We start from the raw sequence: 23,845 nt of genomic DNA on the forward strand, positions 1-23,845 counted from the left end.
GCTCATCTCTGCTCCTGCCAAAGTATAAAGTGGAAATACTGCATATGGTTGTGTTGGTCGAAAGAGCAAAAAAGGCATCCGCTTCAGGAGGCAGGCCCCAGAGCGAGAGGAGAAAAAGGGTGCGTCGCATGCATTCACACTTTGATGGCGCAACCCCGTTCCTGAGTAAAGCTAGCTTCCCGATACGATAGTCTGGATCTAGTCTTGGGCATTCCTTGTTCAACAGACTCAAGTCACCGATCGCATGGTCGGCAATGGGATGGATGTGTGTGTGGACAGAGGCAGGTTTCTGCGCCATGCGTTGCGATGCTATGCGAGGTCTGCACACCGCGCATATGCGCCTTGTGCACTCTCTTCTTCCTGCAGCGCTACTGCGCGGCCGGCATGTCATTGATGAGCGATATTTTACACCATCTTCCCTCATTCACTACTCGCGGTTCGCAGCTCTAGCTTTGGCAGGTAGAGATGCGCAAACGTAACACATAGATTGTACCATTCCTGCTAAGGAGGGAGGGACACATCTGGGACCCAGGACTTGGCCTACTCTGCGCTACAGGCGCACGACCGGACTGACGCAGATGTGCGCCAGGCAGGAAACTGACATGATCGCCGTTTTGTCTTCATGTGAGTGAGTTAGTAGGCGAACAGTTTCTCCTGGTCGCATCCCGTTTTCTCGCCCCTAGAAAAGCGTCTTGGTAATCGACACTGTTGGTGCAACTGCCGCTGCAGTTAATGATGCTTTTTTCTCCCTTCCCTTCTTCTTTTGCGCCTGCGTGTGGGTCCTCGTGCGCATGCAGGACAAGTGCCCGCTACAAGGTTGCTGAAGTGGCAGCATGAGCCCGCTGGCCTTCTAGGACCCGAGGGCGAATTGATTTGGTTGCGCGACGCATCATCAGACAATCGCCCATTCATCTGTTCGCTACTTATGGAGCCACGGGTCTCGCGGATGTTGAGGAGCAGGGATCCGCCTGGTTGGCCAGTGTCGCGGCCGCTGTGGCTGGGCCTGGGCTGGCTAGACAAAGCCCCCCTGACATCCCTCTTGCTTCATTCAGCAGCAGCACAGCAATCCGGTCGCATCCAGCGCTTCACGCCTCTCGCTGTGCTGTTTTTGGGGCACTTTTGACGGGGCTTTTTGTTCTTCCATTTTCCCTTTCTTTATCCCTTTTCCCCTCTCTCTCCCCTCTTCCTTTCTTCTTCCTTGTCTTCTTCTTCTCCTCCTCTTCGCCTCAACCTAAGAGGCTGGTGACAACCATCTCTTATCACAAGCATCATGTCTTGCAAAAGATTAAGCGCCAGCCTTTATTTCGCGGCCGTGCAAGGTCGTAGCCAAGCAATCATGGTCATCATTACAAAAGCGGCATACGCATGATCAGCTTGAACCTCACCCTGGCTGGAGACCTCGAAGGGTCTAGAGGGGCAAGATGCAGCAGTGGGGTTTAAGCTATTCTTGCGCCCACTTTTTCCTTAATCGCATGCATTTGCACCCTGCTAATTCCTGCCAGCTCAATGTTGCGAAAAGAGGGGGGCGAAAAAAATTCTGAGATGCAGCACTGCGTTGTTCGCGAACACATGCAAATGGGCCCGCGGCTTGTAGGGAAAGAGAGAGGCCCAGAACGAAGGTGCTTCAGGACGGGAATGCGACAGCGATCCTACTGGCCAGAACAGGCCCTTTGGCATCCAAAAACCAGACCTGGCGACCCACCACAGCCAGATTGCTGCGCCAGGGCCCTTTGAATCATTGTGCTTTTGCCGAATCGAAGCCCTCCTTTTTGGGACGCCAAGGCGATGCGCAAATCCATTCCAGTGAAAACTGCTGTTAAAATTGATAGCGGCATACTTTAGAAATAGTTTGATGTAAGTGCGACAAGATGATGTCGAGAAATGCCACTTTGCGACAAGAAAATGGACCGGCTTGGTAGGTAGGCCAGGTGAGAGTCATGTGACCGCGGGTTGTCCTCGCGCCGGGTACTTTTGATCTGTCGCGTCAGTCGATGCGAACAGGCTGACAGCCAATACCACCCCCAACACGAAAGGTTTGACTTCTTGAAACACTTCTTCAAGTCCTATAGAAATACACCGCGCCTGAATCTACTTTTTTATATGCAAGATGCTATTGTACGCTTTTTATCAAGATGTTGTCGAGGTCAGTGTTGACGTGGGTGACGCGCCGCCCTGCACGTCATCTGCTTTGAGATGGGGTAACGACTCGGGCCGTGACAGGGGACAGGGGATGGCTGGTCACCAACGCAACCAACATGGTCCGTGCTCTGTTACTAGCGCGTTCTGTCGTCCGCCCAATCCGGACCCCTGCACAGGTAAACAAATCATACACTGCTGCCGCTTGGGCATCTCTGCTTACCCCTCCAAGGAAGGAGAGAAAAAAAGAACAGGAGAAAAAGAAGGAAAAAGAAGAGAAAAAAAAAAACACACTCCGTCCGCCTGGGTCTTCCTCCTGCCCCACGCCTCCCCTCGGGTCCAAGCTCAGCCAGATCGTGCCTCGAGATCCATATTTTGACAGATCGGTCCCCGCCAGGCCTCAGGAACGACCCTCATGAGTATCCATTCATCTCTGGTCAGGTACAACACACTCGCTGGGCTCTGGCTTGCTTACTCTCCTTCCCGTTCCTTTCATCCATCTATCCAGTCTTTACTCACGCTCCTTACCACTACAACGCGGTCCAATATTTGCAAGGTACGTCAGCTTTGTTATTACGTAGAGCCTAACACTCCCACATACCAAACCAGGCCAGCCCCGACCAGGCTATCTTCAATAGGTACTTGCGGTCGGGTGCACCTTTCCCATACTTTCATATGCCGCGCCAAATCTTCGCAGCCCGACCAGTCCCCCTCTCCCAGAACTCTCATTGCCTTGTGTTCCCCATCACGCACATACACACGCGCGCGCGCAACTCAACATTGAACCCATAAGCGGACGGATAGTTCTGTTTATTGCGCAAAATCTCCCGTCTCACTTGACGGCCTCTCTCTCCAGTGTTAACCTCTTGTTTTGTTTTTCCTTCTTCTTTTTTTCTCCCCCCTCCCTTCTCACTCCACAGGCTCGGACATTGACCCCTCCGGCCTCCAGGATCATCGAATTTCCATATTCGGGGTTTCGACTTGATCACCTAGACAACCAACCATTCCTCAACCCTGGACGACACATTCGGCTACCAGTTCTTTCTCTCTACTACCGCGTTGCACTACAACATCAAAGAGCACACAACCTTTCGCGGGCGCCGTCCTCTCTGTGACCTTCGACCAACGAGGAAGACCACTTCACCCATTACGCCGCAGCCTCTGTCGCGTCTCTTGGTGACTGTTTGTCTGTGTGCCACGTCGTGTTCGACAGCCTCGTGGACATCAGGCCTCTCTTGATCCTCCGTCAACATTACCATCTCGTAGAACCTATTGCACCACAGCAGCAACAATCAACATCTCCTACAGCAAAAGACGCTTCCCTTCCCCTGCCCTGAGGAACCGCGATGGATGCCAAAGTGAGTCAGGTCTGGATGCTCATCTCTACTACTAATCTGTCCAACCTTCTTTCCCTCGATTATCAGCCTTGATCGAGCCGGTCGCAGCCCCACCCATGCCTTGCACAAGAGACACTAACTCTTTCCACTTCTTCCGGCAGCCTCATCGACCGCTGCGGTCTTTCGCAGCGCAGCCTCTCCGCAATGAGAACGCGCCAATGAACCCGACCGTTTTCAAGGCCAAGAACCTCGACTCGCAGTTTATTTTTCCCCCGAGCACGGTCGCCGGTGGCCTTAAGGGAACCGCCAAGCGTACTGCGTTTGGAGACCTCAGCAACACCGCAGGAGCCGCCAACCAGCACGCGGTCGCCGGTAACGGCCTCGGCAAGCACGCCCTCTCTGCAGCCATGCCGACGACCAAGGTGTACAAGGACGCCAACAAGGAGAATGCCGTTAAGAACAAGGAAGCCTTGCTCCGTCCGGCACAACGCCCTTCCACCAGCCTGAAACCCTCGATGGCTGCCCAAGGCTTGCCCGCGGTGGCTGACACTCGGGCTCAGCCCGTGCCAAAGCAGACTGGGGCCAGGAAGACGACAATGGTCTACCACGACGAGTACCAGCAAAAGCCCCGAAGCCTCAACCGCCACTACCGGAGCCAGCCTCAGCTGAAGTCAACAGAAGCCCCAGTCATCCGACGATCGGCGAGCAAGCACGTCCTCCAGAATATCGATTACAGCGGCGCAGACGATGACATCGACGCGATGCCTTACGAGAATGCTATGGAGGAGTTGCCGTGCGACGAGCAGGCCCTTCAAGGCTCGTGGATGCCCGTGCCAGGCCCAGTCGGGCCGCTGATCACCGCTGAGATGGAGCCTCTCCAACCTGAGCCCGCTGCAGCTCCTTCGGACCTGCTGCCATCTGGCCTGGTCATGCCAGAGTCTGAGGAGTACTGGGACGAGGAGGATGATGAGTACGACGAGCAGGGATATACGACCGCCCATTCCTACAAATCGTACGGCGACAATACCACGTCTGCCACCAGCCTGGTTATTCCAAGGAAGACAGTCAAGGACCAGAGAGAGCTGGACGAGGCTAGAGCATATGTGGAGTCCATAAGGCCAAGGGACGAAGCTGATGAGGAGAACTGGGACGTCAGTATGGTGGCCGAGTACGGCGAGGAGATTTTTGAGTACATGCGGGAGCTGGAGGTAAGCAATCAGCCACAAAGTGCTCGCTTCTCTCGGGGAAACAGAAAGCTGACCTCTAGTCTTAGGATCGGATGCGTCCGAACCCTCACTACATGGAGCAGGTACAGCTCGAGATCCAGTGGTCGATGCGGTCTATCCTGATGGACTGGCTCGTTCAGGTCCACAGTCGATTCTCGCTTCTCCCTGAAACACTCTTCCTCACCGTGAACTACATTGATCGTTTCCTCTCGTGCAAGATGGTCTCTCTGGGTAAGCTCCAGCTTGTTGGTGCCACTGCCATATTTATTGCGGCCAAGTACGAGGAGATCAACTGCCCCTCCGTACAGGAAATCGTCTATATGGTTGACAATGGTTACACCATGGACGAGATCCTCAAGGCAGAGCGCTTCATGTTGAGCATGCTCCAATTTGAGCTGGGTTGGCCTGGCCCAATGAGCTTCCTCCGTCGCATCAGCAAGGCGGATGATTACGACCTGGAGACTCGGACGCTTGCCAAGTACTTCCTGGAGGTGACTATCATGGACGAGCGGTTCGTGGGCTGCACGCCCAGCTACATTGCAGCCGGTGCCCACTGCCTGGCGCGGCTGATCCTCAACAAGGGCGATTGGGTGAGTTTGACAATCTCTTCAGTCAATATTTTGGCAATCTTAAACTAATGTCCCCATAGTCACTCCCACACGTCCACTTCTCGGGCTACACCTGGGCTCAACTCAGGCCCCTGGTTGCCGTGATCCTGGACTGTTGCCAGACACCAGACAGACACCACAAAGCCGTGTACGAGAAATACCGCGACCGCCGGTTCAAGAAGTCCTCTACATTTGTCCGGGATGAGCTCGCCAAGGGTTTTACCCTTGCCTACTACAACAACATTCCCCGGGCCTCTCTGTGCGATTCCGCCGATGAGCACTCCCCTCCGAATCGTTTCCCTCCTGCTGAGAGCACTCATATACTTATTCCCATTGAGGGCTGAGCGGCCATCCGGCCGTCGGGGTCCATTCCGGCACCTTTGCATCTTCTTTGTACATGCTTAAAAAGACAGATCCGCAAGACATGTCTCCCTGCACAGGTCGGACTTGCTGCTCATTCAGCTGCCATGTCGATATATTCAGCCTGAAGAAACACGGCTCACGGAAATTGCTCTGCATGGGCAGCCTTCCAGTAAGGTGCCCCAAAGACAGCGCTATCAACATTCCTGTCACCAACCCCCATATTGGCCAGACCCGATGGAATACTGTTGCCTGTGATTATTATCTTCTGGCCTCTACGACCGCCCGCCCGATCATCGAGCGGCTTCTCCTTACCACTACACTAAATGCTGATGAAGCTCAACAAATCCGCGGATGACAAACATCCTGCGCTCTCCTTTTCTCTTTGACACACTTCCTTTTCCAAGATACCACTAAACTTGACGATACCTACGACTCACGACGGACGACCTGCGGCTATTAAGCTTCCCTTCATCTTGCACGGCTTTCCGGTGCATTTTGCGGCGATTGTCCTTTTTTTTCCCTATACATTAATCTTGAGGCCGCACAGGAGGTGAGCGGGCGGGCTTTTGCATGGCGTTTGGGGGTGCAGGCAAGGTGGCACTGGGACATATTGCCAGGCAAGGACGCCGGCCGGAAGGAGGTAAAGGCAGAGGAAAGGGATACCAAACGGGCGGACGGATGTGGCCAGCCTGAGTGTGATGAAACCAATACCCACGCACGGATATGCGGACTGGAATCCACAGTGGTGGCTGACCCCCCCCCCCCCCCTTTTTTTTTTTTTCTTTAATCTTTTTTTTTCGTTTGACGTCTCGGAAGTACATTCAACATTGGCCTCGGAAGAGAAGTAGCTCCGGCGAGGGCTAGCTAGCCGATGGTGATGATCGTGTATGAATTATACTTGAATTTAGAAGTCTAAGGAAGCTTTCTTCTTATTGATAATCATGTTCATGCTGCATGAGTCTGCATAGAACAGCCGACTCGGATGAGGTCTTGCGATTCAATCCTGCCTGCACAATCTTTCCACGGCGTCAGGTACTGCTACAATCATCTGCGAACTTCTCATGATGACTTTCTCCCAAAAGAGTACAAGCGTCTTAAGACTCGAGGGAGGAGTCTGTGAGACGACTACTGTGGGTCAAGATGACTTACGAAGGGGTCACCATTCCTACCAAGGCTCTCCATGGCGTTGACTTCTGTTTTGGGGGAAATTCCTAGAGCATCCTCTTGGAAAGTTCGAGAGCTCCGGTCTCGCCTGTCTAGATATGCTAGAGACTGCCCCCCTCCCCCCCTCCCCCCCGCAATACAGCTCCCAGGCAAGGCATTTCCTACCGTGTTACCCACCCTCTCAAACCCCCGCTAAGCGCACCAGTCTCGGCCTCAGTATTTCAGGTTGTAGGTCATCTTGCACCGGGGATCCACTCCGGACCTTGACCTTAACTCTATCTCTCATTGCAACCGGCTGGCATCAGTAGCAGGCAGGGTCGACAGCCGCCCTGGACGAGTCAATTTCTTCGGAAAAGACCGGGAGGAATTGCCGAAGGACTCTCAGGGCCTCGAGGTCGAGGAAGCATCGATAACGTCTTTGTTGAATCGTCGAGAGGTTGGTCACTTCCTCACAAAGTGTCAGATATGGCCTATATCGAAGGCCTGTTCTGAGGGCATGTGCCCGTGAACAACTGTATTATATACATAGAATAGAGGTTGTTCTGGTCTGAGGTCATCTCGGAATGTCGGAGGAACGAAATACCGATTTTTGTTCCCCCAAGCCGGCTAGCGGCTAGCGGGAAGCCCCGAGCCAACCAACCCCATGGGCAGGCAGAGCGTTACTCCAGTTGTTCCTTCTCCAAGTGGACTTGTTTTGCGCCGCGCTCCAAAAAATAGAGGAGGAAGTAAAAAATTATTGATTGCGCCCTATTTCACGCAACCACTACCAATCGCCTCCTCATTCGGCGATTTCTACAACGCTGTGTTGTTTGCCAGCATTAGGACGTTCTTTGAAATCGCACAAGATTCTCTTTTCAGAACACTCACATTAATTCTTGATCTTGCCTTCTTCTCTCCTGTTACAACTATTGCATCCTGAGTGGACTTGTCTGCAGAGGCTACTTATCAACCAGAAAATCGGGAAAAGCTGGAGCTGACAGGGAATCGTATCCACCACGACTGCTCCTCGAGTCAATACATATTGAACAACACTACAAACCCTTTCCTTCGGCAGCTCATCGGAGCATCCACTTCTCTTCACAGGTTCTCCCATGTACTTGCAGTAATAGGAACTGTCAAACATCCTCTACAGTCCCCCCTCCACCAACCCCTCACACTCTCCTAAACATCATCCTCCCTCTCATTGTTGTCGTCGCATACTACCATCCACCATGTCAAAGGTAGTCGCAGTGAAGGAGGCTGTCAAGGAGACCCTCATAGGCTCTGAGGAGCCAGTGCAGGTGTCAGTCCAGACAAAGATGCGCTTCAATGCGAATGCTGTCAAGGACCCTGAGTCTGGCGAGTTGGTGATGGGCCCTGAGGAGTTCATTAATGCTGTCGCGCCAATAAATGAGGACTATGTGAGTTTTCTGCTTCCCATCTCTATTACCCCTCCTAGGAACCCCGCGTTGTCGTTGTCGCGTAGTTGTCAGGAGCCAAACAACTGACAGCCTGCGCTTTCAAATAGCACAAGATCAAGCGAGACCAGTACTCCCTCCTGTTCCGAGTAGCCGACCGACAAGGCAAGGGCAAGGTGACCATGGCAGATTGGATTTACTTCGAGAACATCCTGAACAAGCCCGACGCCGAGTATGAGATCGCATTCCGTCTCTTCGACATCGATCGCCTCGGATACGTCAAGTATGAGGATTTCAAGCGCCTCTATGAGCAGAACAAGGGCCCAGACAGCCTCGGTTTCGACTGGAACTGCGAGTGGGCCAAGCTCTACATCGGCGGCAGCAAGCGGCGCCATCATATGGACTACCAGCAGTTCTCGCAGATGTTGCGCGGCCTGCAGGGAGAGCGCATACGACAGGCGTTCCTCCAGTTCGACAAGAACGGCGACGGCTTCATCGAGCCCGAGGACTTTGAGCGCATCATCCTGGAGACCTCGAAACACAAGCTGTCCGACCATGTCCTCGAGAACCTGAGCACCCTGTGCAACATCACTCAAGGCAGCAAGGTGTCGTACGCGAACGTGCGGGCTTTCCAAAACATGATTAAGGAGATGGATCTGGTCGAGCTCATCGTCCGCAAGGCCTGCACCAAGAGCACAGACGGCAGGATCACGCGCGCCGAGTTCCTGAACCAGGCCGCCAAGATCACGCGCTTCTCGCTGTTCACGCCCATGGAGGCCGACATCTTGTTCCACTTCGCCAGTATGGATGAGCCCTCGGGCCGTCTGGGCCTTCGGGACTTCGCCAAGGTGCTCGACCCGTCCTGGAGAAACCCAGCTGATGAAGACGGCGTCGGCAGGCTCGCGTTGACCCAGGCCAAGTCCAAGACAGCCGCAGTCTTTTCTCAGATCCTCGAGTCTGGGTACAACTTCGTGCTCGGCAGTGTGGCAGGCGCTTTCGGTGCCTTCATGGTCTACCCAATCGATCTGGTCAAGACGCGCATGCAAAACCAGCGAAGCGCACAAGTCGGACAGGCATTGTATAACAACTCAATTGACTGTTTCAGGAAGGTCGTGCGGAACGAGGGTGCTCTCGGCCTGTACTCGGGTGTGCTGCCGCAGCTCATCGGTGTGGCGCCTGAGAAGGCCATCAAGCTGACCGTGAACGATCTCGTCCGTGGTTGGTCAACCGACAAGACCACCGGCCACATTGCCCTCTGGGCCGAGATCCTTGCCGGTGGTAGTGCTGGAGGTTGTCAAGTGGTCAGTATCCCCAAATCCTCGTATGCTGCCGATATACTTACTAATATTTCCATCTGGTGGTGATCGTAGGTTTTTACCAATCCTCTCGAGATCGTCAAAATCCGTCTCCAGGTTCAGGGAGAAGCTGCCAAGAAGGGAGCCAAAGGCGCTGCCCCGAAGAGATCTGCCATGTGGATTATTCGTAACCTTGGTCTCGTCGGTCTTTACAAGGGAGCGACAGCTTGCCTGGCCCGTGATGTCCCGTTCTCGGCCATCTACTTCCCCACGTACAGCCACCTCAAGAAGGACTTGTTCGGCGAGTCGCCCACCAAGAAGCTCGGCATCTTCCAGCTGCTAATGGCTGGTGCCATCGCCGGGATGCCCGCCGCATACCTGACCACGCCGTTCGATGTGATCAAGACGCGCCTGCAGGTCGAGGCCCGCAAGGGCGAGACCAGCTACAATGGCCTGACGCACGCCGCGAAGACGATCCTCAAGGAGGAGGGCCCTCGCGCCTTCTTTAAGGGAGGTCCAGCTCGTATCCTCCGATCGTCTCCGCAGTTTGGCTTCACGCTGGCAGCGTATGAGGTGCTTCAGAGCGTGGTCCCGTTCCCAGGCAAGAATAAGACGGGCCCTACTGCGACAGGTGTTTCCGAGGCCCTATCGACTCTTCGAGAGAAAATCGATACGAGCCCCTTTGGTAGGAGTCGAAATGCCTTGAAGATCATCCTCGATGTCGATGAGGATTTCGGCCGTGTTCGCCTGCCCAACCAGAAGGGCTGGAAAGACCTGCCTGGCTTCATGCAGGGAAGTGCTACAAAGGCATAAGTGATTGAGGGGAAAGAGGGAAATGAACTGATGGTCGACACGATCAGAAGGTGGAGGAGGTGGAGAGGTCAGGCCACAAAAACATTCGGATGTTACCCTCCACATGTGCTCGAATTTGTTCTCGGTTCTAGCCTCCCACCCTTTCTCCGCATGCATCATTTGGGGATCTGCACTCAACCTCGACCTCGACCAAATTGGATGGTGGTTGCACAATTACACCTGCACAACGAACGCCCTTAAAACGGTCAACAACCAAAGAAAGCAAACCAACCAGAAAGAAGAATCATGAGGGTGAGAAGAAGAACAACCACAACACTGAAGAATTGCAAAGATCTGAACGAGCACATGGTTTGCATGGACATTGTATCACGGCGTTTTTTTTTTTTTTTTTTTTTTTTTTTTTTTTTTTTTTTTTGGGTTTGTTTTCTTTTTTTCTTTTTCAGGATTGCAATCAATGAGGAAGGCCTGGGCTTCTGAATTGAACCCCCCCCCCCCCCCGGGTGCCCTATTTCTCTTCTTTTCTTGCTTTGAGTCCTTTTCGAGCGGATCATTCGACCCCGCTTCTTTCCTCCTTGGCCCTTCTGCCTTATATCTTCCCTGTTCGCGTTCAATTTCAATCGAGGCGGCATGATTCTGCTTCTGGTTTTTCCCCCTCACACTTGAGCAGAGAGACACTGAACTCCAGGTCTCTATACCCCACCATCCGCTTTTTTGTGGATGAATCAGCACAGCTTGTCTGCATGTATGGTGTTATGTGTAAGATCAGGTGGAGAGGAAGACAAAAAAGAATAACGGGACAGGACAGACTTGCTTTACCTAGAGGATGGTCTTGGACCTCCATTGAAGCTCAGCCTGATATAGATGACCAGCGGCATATGGCATCATAGATGGATTTTTTCTTTTTCTCCAGACTACACAGCTAGACTAGGACGTGAGGTGATGGAAGAAATGATACATATTGTTCGTGCGAGCAAGTGTATATGTGTGAGATCTGGACAATGTGATGACTTACTTGCATCGACTACTTTGCATTTTCATGCCTGCCTCTATGTTGATGCCTCACACAATGCTTAGCCTACCATCTTGAGTCTCCGTCCTGATCAACCTCTTTCATTCGCCTCCTCTTGCTTCCCCTCCTCCTCCTCTATAAAGGGCACTATCTCTGTCCCGATCGGGCTCATCATGGCCGCCTCAAGCCACCTCACATACCCCTCCAGACCCGTAGTGCTCCCCCAGATCTTGACCCGCCTCACCCCCCTCACCCCGTCAAACAACCTGAGCACATCTCCCCCACACCCCAGGAAGATGTTCTGCCTGACCTCGACAGTCAGCTCCTCGGCACGGCTAAAGGCGCCCGCGATCGTCTCCGCGTCCCAGAAGGGCCCGCAGTCCAGGCGCGCGGTCAGGTACCACCGCCTAATCAGCCGCACGCCGGGACAGGTGCCCTCGCTGACGCGGGGGTAGGTCCTGCGGCCTGGGTCGTAGAGGCGCGGGAAGATGGTCAGGAGGGAGGGGTGGCAGTCGAAGGCGTTGTGGGCGTATAGGTAGGGGAGGGCTTCGATGTGTATCTGGCGGCTGACGGAGAGGATGGCTGGGTGGAGGGAGGAGGAGGTGTTCTGGGGATGACGGAGAAGGCTGTGAGGGTCTGGTGGGGGGTAGATAAGGAGGTAGGTGTAGATTTGTTGTCGAATCTCTAGAGGTAGATCGAGAAAATTGACCATTTCTAAAGGGGGGAGAAGGGAGGCTTTCTGCAGTGCAGGATGCAATTATGGTTGTGAAGTAGTGATTATTCGTTGTTATCGTGATAGGAAGAGAGTCTAGAGTTGTGAGGCCGGGGGGTTGCAAACACTTGATCATTTGGGACAGTGAGTCTTCTTCATCTAATCCGCTCACTCACTCTCTCAATGGTCGAGACTAGGATGAGAGAGAAGTTTGCTTCATGATGGTGAACAAATAGACAGACAGAGAGAGATAACACGACCCGTTGGGGCTTAGTGAGGATTGTAGGTAGAGTCAGGAAACAGTACGGCTCACCCCAAAAGTCACCCGCCGGATCGGAGCCGAGGCGCTGGGATGACGCGATCCAAAGATGGAGACTAAGACTCGCGCCTTCTGTCTCTTGTGTGTGCCAATTTTCATCGCATTCACAGCCCACAAACGACAACAAGAACCACCACCCCTTTTTACCCTCATCACCTGTTGCAAATGGGCAGCCTCCCCTTGTATATATAGTACAGACAACAAAAAACAAAAAAAAAAAAAGATGGTATTTGGGTTCCTCGAGTTCCTGTCGGCCCTGTTCGGCTGGGTGTACACGCTTAGCTGGTCGCTATCGTTTTACCCGCAGCCGATCCTCAACTTCAGGCGCAGGTCGACGTCGGGCACCACCATCGACTTCCCCCTGATCAACTGCCTGGGCTTCCTGGCCTACCTCATCTCCAACGCCGCCTTCTACTGGTCGCCCGTCGTGCGCGAGCAGTACGCCGCCCGCAACGGCGGCCACACCCCGGCCGTCGCCTTCAACGACATCGCCTTTGCCGCGCACGCCCTGCTCCTCTCGCTCATCACCGCCTCGCAGTACTTCTTCCCGGCGCCCTGGGGCTTCAACCTCCAGGTCATCAACCGGCCCTCCCGCTTCATCCTCGGGACCTTCTTTGGCTGCATCGCCGGCGTGCTCGTGGTCATCGTGCTCATCGCGGCCCGCGGCGGAGGCGGCCCGGGGCACGGTGTCGACCCGCGGGAGGACTGGTGCTGGCTCGACGCGGTGTACGCGGTGGGCTACGTCAAGCTGTGGATCACGCTCATCAAGTTCACGCCGCAGATCCTGGCCAACTTTCGCAACAAGAGCACGGCTGGCTGGAGCATCTGGCAGATCCTGCTGGATTTTGTCGGCGGCGTGCTGAGCGTCTCGCAGCTGCTGATCGACAGCTCGCTCGGCGGAGACTGGAGTGGCGTCACGGGCAACCCGGTCAAGTTTGCGCTGGGGCAAGTGTCGATGATTTATGATCTGGTTTTCTTCGCGCAGCATTATGTGCTGTACAGGGGCAGCGAGGGGAAGACGGACGAGAGGGAGGCGCTACTTGAGGATGGGAGGGAGGCACATGGGAGATTAGACTGAAGAGGAAAGGGTGCTTGATCGTGTCCCTGCAGAGTCTGCTTGGATCAATTACGAGACTTTTGAGAAGCTTCTATTTGAAGACGTTGAGCATCTAGAGCCATCATTTTCTTTGGGCCCCCTTCAGATACGATAGACAAACACGAAGGTCATAAACAGCGCAGTCTTGCATCTTTTGAACCTCTCACACACCTGTTTTTCAAAAATCATCCAGGTCATCAACTTTTACATCATCTGTTCCGCACGTCACATCTTCCCCCTCAGCCAGTCTTGGTCTTGGACCTCGTGGTCGGGCCCGCCGCCATCACCTGCCTCTGCAACCTCAGCGCGTCCCCCTCTTCTCTCACGCCCACACCCGCCAGAAACGCCGTCCTGATGGCCAGCGAGGCCAACAGCATGAGGATGTTCACCCAGTCGAACAGCCGCCACACAGACGGATCGAGCACGCGCTCCCAGCCCAGCGCCTTCACGGTGGCAGCCACGTGGAACACATCACACAACAGCATGCCGGTGATCATGGTCCTCCACACGGCAAGGTTGGCGCCGACGACGCGCAGGACGACGGCCTGGTTGAAGGCGAAGAGGAAGTAGGTGGCCGCGAGCTGGTCGAAGACGACCTGGAGCTCCGGGTGGTAGTGGGAGCGGTTGGCGGCGGGGGACATGACGCCGAGGTAGAGGAGAGGAGAGCGGGCGGCCATGACGGCGCCTTGGCAGGCGGCGGCGGGCTCGATGTAGAGGTGCCATAGGCGGTAGATGGAGGGGATTTGAGATTCCGATGACATTTTCTTCTTCGTCTTTTATCTTCTTTCCTTTCTTCTGTAAATCTGCGATTGGTTGATTGGTTGGCGGCTGTTGTAGATGATAGATCCACAGTAATGAGCTTGAGGTAGGTGGAGACGATCCTGGATATGGTTTGTTCTTGGTCCGAATCGAGGTGACGTTATGGAGTAGCTCGTGATTGTTGTGTCTTGTCCAGGGTACGCTTAGCGCATCAGATACTGAGTGACTGGACTGGTCTTTCTACTCTGCCAAGTAATCCTCTCTGCCCAACAGGTACCCGCTGATTAGTATTACCGTACTGTTCGTAATGCCTTGTTCTGTTCTCATGTACAACAAATTATTACCTGGTCGTTCCAGCTAACAAAACTCAAAACAGGTCAAGGATAATACAGATCGAGTGAGTATGTGAGAATGGAGTCTAATGATTGGCTTTTTCAAGGTTGCCTAGAGATGAAGGCCGGCTTAGCTTCCATCCTTCAATTTATCCAGAAAAACTGTTTCAAGTGGAAATGTATCCCTCACTTCTCTCATGATTTTTCTACTGAGCCAACGGATCCTCTGGCTAAAAGAAGCGGGCACCCTCATTCCACAACTCTCACCGACCGTCTGGTTTCACAGCTCCCGATCCCTTAGTTCCGGATCCATTCATAATACTCGCATATTATAGCAAATTGCAAATGCCAGGTACTTCGGATCGCTTCCTTTTTCTTCCCCTCGGCAGCTTCCGGGGCCCAGTCCTGTCTTTTTCCCTCTTACACAGTACTTAATAATCACACTGCACTTGAAGAAGATCACAGTCGTTGCTCAAGTCCCATACCATGACAGGGGGCGCCATTCTTCTGCGATAGCCCATGTGAGTGCATTCTACAGCAAGTTATAGTAAGGAAACTCTCGGATCAGGATATAGACACTGCGGGCACCAAGCAATCAATTAGGCAATGAGGGTTCCACATTACTATCATGGTATATACTATAGTACATCATGAGAAGTGCGACCCAGAGAGAGGAAAGAAGAGAGAAACGGTGACGCGTGGGGGGCTGGCTCGTCGTGTCGAGTTGGGACTATGTACGCGTAACGGCCCAGGAAGGGGATCTGGGGTTGTACACTCTCACCGGTCGTTGTGCATACTCATCAATAGGGATATCAGGCAAATCAACAGTCCCCCAAGAGAATCGGACGAATCGGACAAGTAGTCTGGGTTGAAGGTTCTGGACCGTCGCGGGTGGGTGTGTGGGGGGCTGGACTCTGGACGGATGCTCGATTGGCCCAACAAGAACGCCCTCCTACTGGAAACAGATATCTGGCCCGCCGCCCTCCTCTTTCCTCTGGTCTCACCTGCCTACCCTGCCGTCATCTTTTCAATAATCTCCACAGAATTCCTCCCTCATCCTTGTCTTTTTCATCTCGGGCCCGTCATCTCGTCGAAGATGATGTGCTACTCTTCTCATTCTTTATATACAATTTCTTATTGAGTTTCGTATGACAAGCCACGCGACGGGGCCGGCGTGTTTTGGTTTCCTCAGAAGCGCGACGCCACCTTCATGCAGGAACCACCTATACCTGCCCCCAACGGATTGCGTCTATACTCAATTTGTACAAGCCGGAAGGGCGAGCCGGTCGATCCAACATCCCCTGCACTTCCCTTAGTGTGTGTACATGGTATAATCAGCCTTAAGCCCGCCAGTCCACACTTCGAAACCCTTGAATGGATCCTAGCTCGCCATTATAAGGCCGGGGTTGGAGGTGCGCACACAGCACCGAGCCGTGTCGTCACCTCACAGGCTCTGCGTGCTTCTCATCTTTCTTCTTTCTTATCTTTCTTCTTTTTCTTCGCCTTTCTTGCGCCCACACTTTCTCACGTATTGCTCTCATCTCTTTTTTCCCTCCCTTTGTCAGAAAAGGGAAGCTGGTGCCATCTTTGATCCCATGACGACACCTGGGGGGGCGGGGTCTTTTCTCGTTGATATCAGTTGATTGTCTGCTAGAGTTTCGAGACTGGCTTGCTCCGTACCACCTGTCTAGCCCTGCCTCGGTTCATTGCGAGGGCAAAAGGAAGTGAGCAGTCGTCGACTAATGTTCCGAGACCCTGAATGCGCCTTCCTAATAGACAGTGGAGTACATCTTCCTTACCCCTCCGCCCCCCTGTGTGTAGATTCTCGATTGGCATCATCAGCTTGACTCGATAGGACATGCCTACATACTAAGTGCTGCGGGCGTGATACCCATCTTGGATTTCGAGACTGGTCATCATTCCCTTCTGTCATCTTCGTTGCTGTCCTATTCTTGGTTGCTGGGTAGCAGCAGCTTGCCAAGTCCCATGCTACCCTGACCTTGATGAGGGAGGTCTTCTATGGTACTATTTCCTCGAACAATAAGCCGACCGCCCGTACCCGCGGCTTGATCCGCCCCAACACAAGCCAATGTTCGGAAAGGCTGCCCACCCTCGCAAAACTCTCTTCTCTCTTACATATATCCTCATTGGGTATCCAAGCCGTTCCTGCGTTGGCTCTTCTTCCAAAGAGTGTGTGTAGCAGCCGGCCAGTCAAAAGGCCCTTTAATCAATACCACCTACCTGCCATGACCTGATTGTCGATAGCTTAGGGAACCATTCATGCCATGGCGTAACTCGTCCTGTCATGAGCATGTGCGATGCCGCCACAAGTGTCGACTCGATGCTCTATGCCTCGGGGTCCGTCCTTGTTACCAGGATCGGGCTTTTCATCTTCGCTCAGCCTCGTCCTGGGATGGCCCGTGGACCTTTAGGACAGGGATTTCACACATGGCACACACACTTTCTTCCATGACTATGCTTGTTTTGGTCTCTACTGTGTGTATTCTCTCCTTCTCACTTTGTCTGTCTGTCTCACACACTCACTTTCTCTCTCATCTTGTTTGTTCGTCAGGCTCGCCTGCTTCCACGAGGGGATCGGTCCACCCCTGAATATGCATGCACGCACGAGATTCTCAGCACCTGGCGGCCCACCATGCTGCATCCATCATCCATCCATCCATCCATCCACAGCATTCATCAACCCATTTGCCTAAATACTATGGTACCCATCCATGCCTACCCACGCAAGCTAGACAAGACCTCTCGACAACGCATGAATCCCGGGGGTTTAGCTATTTTCTCGAAGCCAACGGCGTCTCGCAGGGCCGAGCTAGCCACACTTTTTTGTAACCTCTTAGACACATCCTTGAGCCGAGATTGGTAGGAAGGATTCGGAGCGAAACGCACATGGTTATGCGGATCTCCTGCTTGGTCTCTAGTAGAAGGCTCCCTTCTCTCCCTCGGCTTATCTGTCTGTCTTGTCTATCTGGCCCTACGTATTTGATCCGTACTGTCCCATGCAGAGTTGCATTAGACAACCTCGTCTTGGTTTCTCTTCTTCCTGTTTTCGTCCATTGTGTCTTTATTATTAGTATTTTTGTTGCTTCTCGAAACTCCCATGTACACGGTACCATAGTACATTCATCGTCCCAGCAAGCCCCCATGCGTGCTTGAATGTATTATAGTCCTACGCAGGTGGTTCCACATCATCACGAGCACGAACATCCCCTCCATCGATACAACAGACTCGTTGTCTAAGTGTTCTTGGACCTGCTTCATGACCGTGAGCGGTTCTAATGGCCGATGACACTGCTTATACCGATCAATACAACGGCGGGTCCCTGGTGGTCACTGCTGTGCTCTTCCTCGTCTTGACATGGCTGTCTGTAGCCCTCCGCACTTATGTGCGAGCCTTCATGACAAAAGCCTTTGAGCTTGACGACTGGCTCATGTTAGCAGCACAGGTAAATGCATTGATATCTATACACACTTTGCTTTGGACCCTCGCCCGAGAAGGATTGGGATCAGGTTGAATTAACGTTTGTGTGTCCTGATAGGCAAACTTTACTGTGTCCTGTGGCTTTATATTAGCTGGTGTCACTATCACCAAAGCGCTTGGGAGGCATAACTCGACCCTGCCCCAGTGGAAGCAGATTGCAGGCGCAAAAGTATGTCAAATGTATCCTCTGGTGCCCAGTCTGAGTGAATACACACGGCTGATCGTCATACACACCTACAGACACAAGCCGTCGCAACAGCCACATACATCACAAACATGATGTTCATCAAGCTCAGCATAGGCTTCTTTCTCTTGAGGCTCGCCACCCAGAGGCGTTTCAAGTGGATCATCTGGGTCAGCATGGCCATCGTCTTGTTATGGTCCACCGCCCTCTTCTTCTGGGACGTTTTCCAGTGCCAGCCCGTCGCCGCCCAGTGGGATACGACCATACCCAACTACACGTGCGTCTCAGCGACCCAGGTGGTGAATGCCGCGTACGCCCTTTCGGTCCTGAACATCGTCACCGACTGGCTGTATGCCCTGCTTCCCATTCCGATGATATGGAAGGCCAAAATGACTGTGCAGACCAAGATCACGGTTGCTTTGATCTTGGGCTTGGGGGTCTTGTGAGTTCGATTTACTTCCTTACCAGCCTCGTGTGACTGAAACCTTGTCAACCCGCCTGCTAACGTGCGAGCGCACAAGTGCTTCCGTTGCCACCCTCATCAGAGTCAAGTTCTTGGCAAACCTAACAGACGTCGATGATATTCTCTGTAAGAAAGCCCCCACCACCCAACGTTGGACCAGATGCAGTGGCTGTGACGCTGGCTGGCGTGGCTTGTGCCACACATACCAGTCTCACCACAAAACATGTCACATCTGATATGCATAAGCCACCATCCCACTCATCGCTAACCCGGCACAGATGCCGGCACAGACGCCATGGTGTGGACCCTTGTCGAGCCAGGCGTCGCAATCGTCGCGTCCTCCCTCGTCACCATACGACCTTTACTCCGCCAGATGCGCCTCCGCGGCTTCGAGTCCTCCGAGCGGAGCCGCAGCCGGAGCCGGAGCATCTTTCGTCGGTACGGCCGGAATCGAGGCATCAGCGAGATCCCCGAGGGCGATTTTGACGCGAAACGGGACAGGACTGCTGCTGCTGCTGTTGCCACCGAGGCCGGATTCGCGATGCCGGGGGACCTGAAGCTCCACGATCTAGAGGGTGGCGCCGGGTCGAGAAGAATGAAGAATACGATGGCAGTGAAGGGCATCTCGAGTCTTGACACGACGCTGTCATCGAGGACGTCAAATCATGACAGAGATCTGGGGCAGAGCCCGGCCGCCAACTCCACCGTCCAGCACTGGGACATCGGTGTGGCTGTCACTGTGCATGAGGGCAAGGAGATTGACGACGACGATGACAACGACGGAGAAGACGACGAATACGCGATCTCACCCGTCTCTCCTGGACCGAGGATAAGGCCACGACCGGCCGTGCAAACCGACAGCAGCAGCGAGAGCGTGCTAATCATCGAGGGGCCGGCGAGGGCGGCACATCCTGGCAGGGCGAACTGGCGGAGCGAGGCACCCATTACTCCTGAGGAGTCGAATGTATCTCAAGGGCTGAGCTATCCGGCGAGGGGTGGTGGGCACGGCCGGGGCCCGTTGCCTTGAGGCTGTCGGGAATATATCAAGTCGGGTTGTGAACAAGGAAAGGAAAAGGAAATGAACATTAAAGTTCAGAGCAAAAGGGACGGTTGCAATGGGGCTGGCTATCATTATCATTATCATCACCATCATCATCATCACGACGGCCCTCAGAGGCCGGGCATGGCGTTCTGGTGCAGCTGGTAAATACGGTATAGGAAAAGGGAGAGGGCCATGCATTTTATTCATGCTTAGTACTTATATCTGTGCGTATGTATCGCTGATATGCGCAGGCCTGCAAACTGGCTTCTTGAATAGAGCAAGTTACTTGTCGCGAGGCTGGATCGACCTTACGGGCTCTTGAGGAGAACCACGATTGAGCGTTTACTTCTCGTGTATCTTGGTCATGTGTGGACGAGCTTTGATGTGTGTTGCTTGGCTCAATCTTGGGGTGCTGGCACTGGTATCATCTATCAGCTGAATAAAGGTTGGTACCTGGCGATCATGAAGATGCATCTTTTTGGAAAGTCTGGCTTTTGTCACACATCCTACTTATGAGGCCCTCCTGCCATAGTCCTGCATGCCTGTGCCTGCTTCTATCATACATTCCTTGCTGATTTTGACATAACTGACAAAGGCTTATGAGTAGATCAGTACATGTAAGGAATTAGTTACCAAATGAGTGCACATGGATCTTTGTTGAAACGAACGTCTATTGAAGCTTAGTCTATCTGCTCTATGCGTTGACGAGGGTCGTATATGCCCTGTTAAAGTCTTCAAGACGGCTGGATAGTGGAACACGGAGCGGCCTGAATAGTGGCTTACGTCCAACAAACTTGGGTGTTCTGGATCTTAAGGGGCGACTTTAACGATACAACACTGGGTCTATAGTACATGTGGGTATTGGAAGTTTCAAGAAGCGCAAGGGATGTGGCCCTCAGAAATGTTGAAAAGGATACTTAATTCTCTTTTTTATAAACATAATGACTATAATGGTATTCAAAGACGTACGTAAGAGGTTTGAGCCCCCTTAACATATATGACTACCTCTGTTGTAAGCTGGGACCATAACCCTAATCTTTAATCTTTAAAAAGTTTAGTATTGCCAGTCTTGATCTGCTCTGTTGGAAGACCTAATACTAAAGCGCGCACACAAGTAGATCCTGAGGATGGTCGATATCGGTAGACCGCATATTCGACACCCTCCCCCCCCCCCCCTCTCTCTCGGCCAAAAAAAGAAAAAGAAAAAAAAGATCCTTCTGGGAGGTTTTTGTGGGAAAATGAAAGTTCTGATACAGTACGCTCATGTGTGGCGGAATTCCCCTGATACTTGAGTACGCTGGTACCAGACAAGTTCGTAGAATTATCTTCGGCCTTCGAGGTCTTGCTTAGCAGGGCTTTGAAGGAGCCTTTTGATGAATAACCATATATCTAATATCTTCTCTCAATTTCCTTGTCTCTTGTCACTCTGCCCATTATTTCTTTCCTATGGAAACAGTGTAATAGGCAGATGTAATGGCGATTTCAAGAAAGCAAGCTTAACATGTTGGTTCTTCTTTTTCTCTTTCTCTTCTTTTGAGTAGCAATAACACATAATTTTACTTTTATTGTTTCAAAAAACGGAAAGAAAGTGATACTATGGGCGACTATGCCCTTATAAATAGCCAAATTATGCAGACACATGAGTTTGTCGACAATTCCAAGCCACTTTGCATTAACAGACACTGTTGCCTCCTGGTTCTGACGCGCTCACTGGTGCTTCACATCGCCCATGTCCTTGTTCTGGCTGCTGGACGCTCCTGAGTATTGGCTGTTGGACGATCCCTTGCGTTCGTCGTGACCAGCTGCTTTATCCTTGCCGTTGCTGGCGCCTTGATCTTGATGTTGGGTGTCGCTCGGCTTTTGTCCCTTGGTGCTGTTCTTATCGTTGTGCTGGCTGTCGCTCGTACCTCCGGTCTTCTTCGTCTGTCCAGTCTTGACAGACGCACTGCCCTTGGTCTTGCCAGCCCCCCCAGCTCCAGGTGCAGACTTGTCATCACCAGTCTTGCCCTGACCATTCTTGTCAGATCCGCTAGAAGCAGCAGCACCACGACCACCATTACTACCACCATTCTTAGGCTTGCCATTCTTTTCAGCTCCAGCATGAGACACATCGTCACCAGTCTTGGCCTCTCCAATCTTGCCAGCAGCACCCTCGCTCTTATCACCGCCAATCTTACTGGTCCCAGGCTTGCTCTTGTTGCCACCATGAGCCTTGCTGCTGCTGCCGCTGCTGCCGCCGCCCTCGTATTGGCTGTGGCTGGGAGCAGCCCCGTGCTGCTGCTTACCGGCTGACTTCTCGTTTGCATGGTGGATTACCGCTTGACCCTGGCTCTTGTGAGATGAGTCTTGCTGGTGATGGTGGTGGTTATCACCTGATTTGTCGGTGCGTGCTTGAGCATGTGAAGCCGAGCCCTGAGGAGAAGAACCTTGGCTGAAGCCGGGTGCTTGGTTACTCAATTCAACGTGTATACTGGAACCAGTAGACTTTCCTTCTGAACTAGAGCCTATGTGCGAGCTAGAGCTCACATGCGAGCCAGAACCCATGCTCGGCCTAGAGCCCATGTGCGATTCAGACTTTATGTGCGAGCCAAGTTCCTCATGCACTTCAGAGCCCGTATGTGAGCCAGAGCCCATGTGAGCGCCAGAGGCCATCTCCGGCCCAGACCCCATTCCGCCATGCTCCATGCCTGACCCGCCATGCGAGAAAGAGAGTGACGCGCCTCCAGCAGCCGAATGCTGAGATCCGTGGTGTCCCGAGCCTTCACTTGCTGCACCAAACGACATGTCCTTCATGGAGTTCTCGGGAGAGCTGTCAGACATCATGTTGTGCGGGGCGGCCAGCGCCACGTGCGCCAAGAGGAAGGCAACGAGCATGTTGCCGGTCACGTTGGTGGTACGCATCTTAGTTTGGTGATAGGCTCTTCAAGGTGGTGTGGATGTGCGGAAGAGGCGTGTCTGCGTCTGAGACAGGCTCAGAAAGTTCCTTTGAGGTGTTGTAGATTGGTCGTGAGGAATACAGGGCAAGGGATGTAAGTACTACTGGAGTACTTCGCTTTGATACTAAGGGAGAGTGTTTCGACGACACAGCCGTTGCTTAAGAAAGAAGCATAAAAAAAGAAGAAAAAAAAGAAACGAGCCAGCAATAAAGCAAACCAAAAACAGAGCCGGAACACCAAAGGAAAAAGACACAAGATAAAAGACGAAAAGAAATCACTACTACCAGAGTAGGAGCTTTGAGGTGGAAAGAAGGCGGAGGGAGACGTTGAAAAATAAAGACACTCAGTGGACGATGCTGAGGATGAGTCCCTGCCTTATATCAGAGTCCTTTCCTTACTCGGACACGCACAATTCCGGCTTTCTGCGTCCATATCGTAAATCAGCAAGAAGAGGAGACCTGAGCAGTTCGTCAGTCTTACGTGACGGAGTAGTTGAGATTGAGTAAGACGGTCAGCTCAAGACCGCACCACGCCATTAGTAGGCCCGCAAAGGAGATCTGACGATGGTAAAGGGCTGGCCTCTGTGGATTCCACCCAGTGTATGATTCTCACAATCTACAGGTCTGCACATGGTCATGGAGCCTTCCAAAATCTAGGGATTTTCCGCAGTATCAAATTTATGTGACGACCCGACGACAGTTCAAAGGGCTCGCTCACTGGGCCAAACGAACTCAGGCTGGGGCTGTTGCTGGCTTATCATGGTAAGGCGAGACGAACTTGCTCCTATACACCGAGGAAGAAGAAAACAGGGGTCCTGGCATACATTCCTAGTTCAATACTGTCGTCGCAAATGATTCTAGGCTCTGTGTTGCTGAGTTGCATTTTTGGGACGAGAACAGGCCCTAACACCGGAAATAGGTGCAGCTGAGTCCGTTGGAGTGGGTACAGTATTATACCGTACTCTCTGTGAAACGGCGGCCCAGTTCGACCTTGGGCGTAAGTTGATCGACCTTACAGACCCGAACTGAAGCCGGCTATCGTAAGCGTGGCCAAGATCTGATAACGGCTGCTTCGTTTGTCATTTCTCATGTTTTCATTGTTCACCCCACGCACAGGGAAAGGGAGAAAGAAAGAAATAGAGAGTAAGAACACTCC

General features: G+C 52.8%; 6 protein-coding genes across 6 annotated transcripts; 4 read left to right on the forward strand and 2 right to left on the reverse strand.

Moving 5' to 3' along the window:
• Positions 1–3,748: 3,748 nt before the first annotated feature.
• Positions 3,749–5,534, forward strand: M406DRAFT_217651 (uncharacterized protein; the record flags this gene model as incomplete). The annotated part of the gene is made up of 3 exons (XM_040915506.1): positions 3,749–4,681; positions 4,747–5,289; positions 5,349–5,534. Coding segments are annotated over 3 exons (1,662 nt in total), but the record flags the coding sequence as incomplete, so codon positions are not given.
• A 2,511-nt stretch (positions 5,535–8,045) lies between these two features.
• On the forward strand, positions 8,046–10,339 carry M406DRAFT_247929 (mitochondrial carrier; the record flags this gene model as incomplete). The annotated part of the gene is made up of 3 exons (XM_040916494.1): positions 8,046–8,234; positions 8,342–9,532; positions 9,602–10,339. The coding sequence occupies 3 exons, from the start codon at positions 8,046–8,048 to the stop codon at positions 10,337–10,339; spliced, it is 2,118 nt and encodes a 705-aa protein (XP_040781701.1).
• A 1,133-nt stretch (positions 10,340–11,472) lies between these two features.
• M406DRAFT_223448 (uncharacterized protein) lies at positions 11,473–12,051 on the reverse strand (the record flags this gene model as incomplete). Its single annotated transcript, XM_040915653.1, has 1 exon — positions 11,473–12,051. A coding segment is annotated over one exon (579 nt), but the record flags the coding sequence as incomplete, so codon positions are not given.
• A 551-nt stretch (positions 12,052–12,602) lies between these two features.
• Positions 12,603–13,457, forward strand: M406DRAFT_36029 (uncharacterized protein; the record flags this gene model as incomplete). The annotated part of the gene is made up of 1 exon (XM_040923989.1): positions 12,603–13,457. One exon carries the CDS (start codon positions 12,603–12,605, stop codon positions 13,455–13,457), a length of 855 nt encoding a protein of 284 aa, XP_040781703.1.
• Positions 13,458–13,577: 120 nt separating this feature from the next.
• M406DRAFT_336350 (uncharacterized protein) lies at positions 13,578–14,236 on the reverse strand (the record flags this gene model as incomplete). Its single annotated transcript, XM_040921138.1, has 2 exons — positions 13,578–13,646; positions 13,802–14,236. 2 exons carry the CDS (start codon positions 14,234–14,236, stop codon positions 13,578–13,580), a joined length of 504 nt encoding a protein of 167 aa, XP_040781704.1.
• A 3,626-nt stretch (positions 14,237–17,862) lies between these two features.
• M406DRAFT_239910 (uncharacterized protein) lies at positions 17,863–19,133 on the forward strand (the record flags this gene model as incomplete). Its single annotated transcript, XM_040916104.1, has 5 exons — positions 17,863–18,030; positions 18,124–18,234; positions 18,306–18,691; positions 18,771–18,838; positions 18,991–19,133. Coding segments are annotated over 5 exons (876 nt in total), but the record flags the coding sequence as incomplete, so codon positions are not given.
• Between the last annotated feature and the right edge of the window lie 4,712 nt (positions 19,134–23,845).

This window comes from Cryphonectria parasitica, assembly GCF_011745365.1.
Source record: "Cryphonectria parasitica EP155 unplaced genomic scaffold M406scaffold_1, whole genome shotgun sequence".
Taxonomy (NCBI): Eukaryota; Fungi; Ascomycota; class Sordariomycetes; order Diaporthales; family Cryphonectriaceae; genus Cryphonectria; species Cryphonectria parasitica.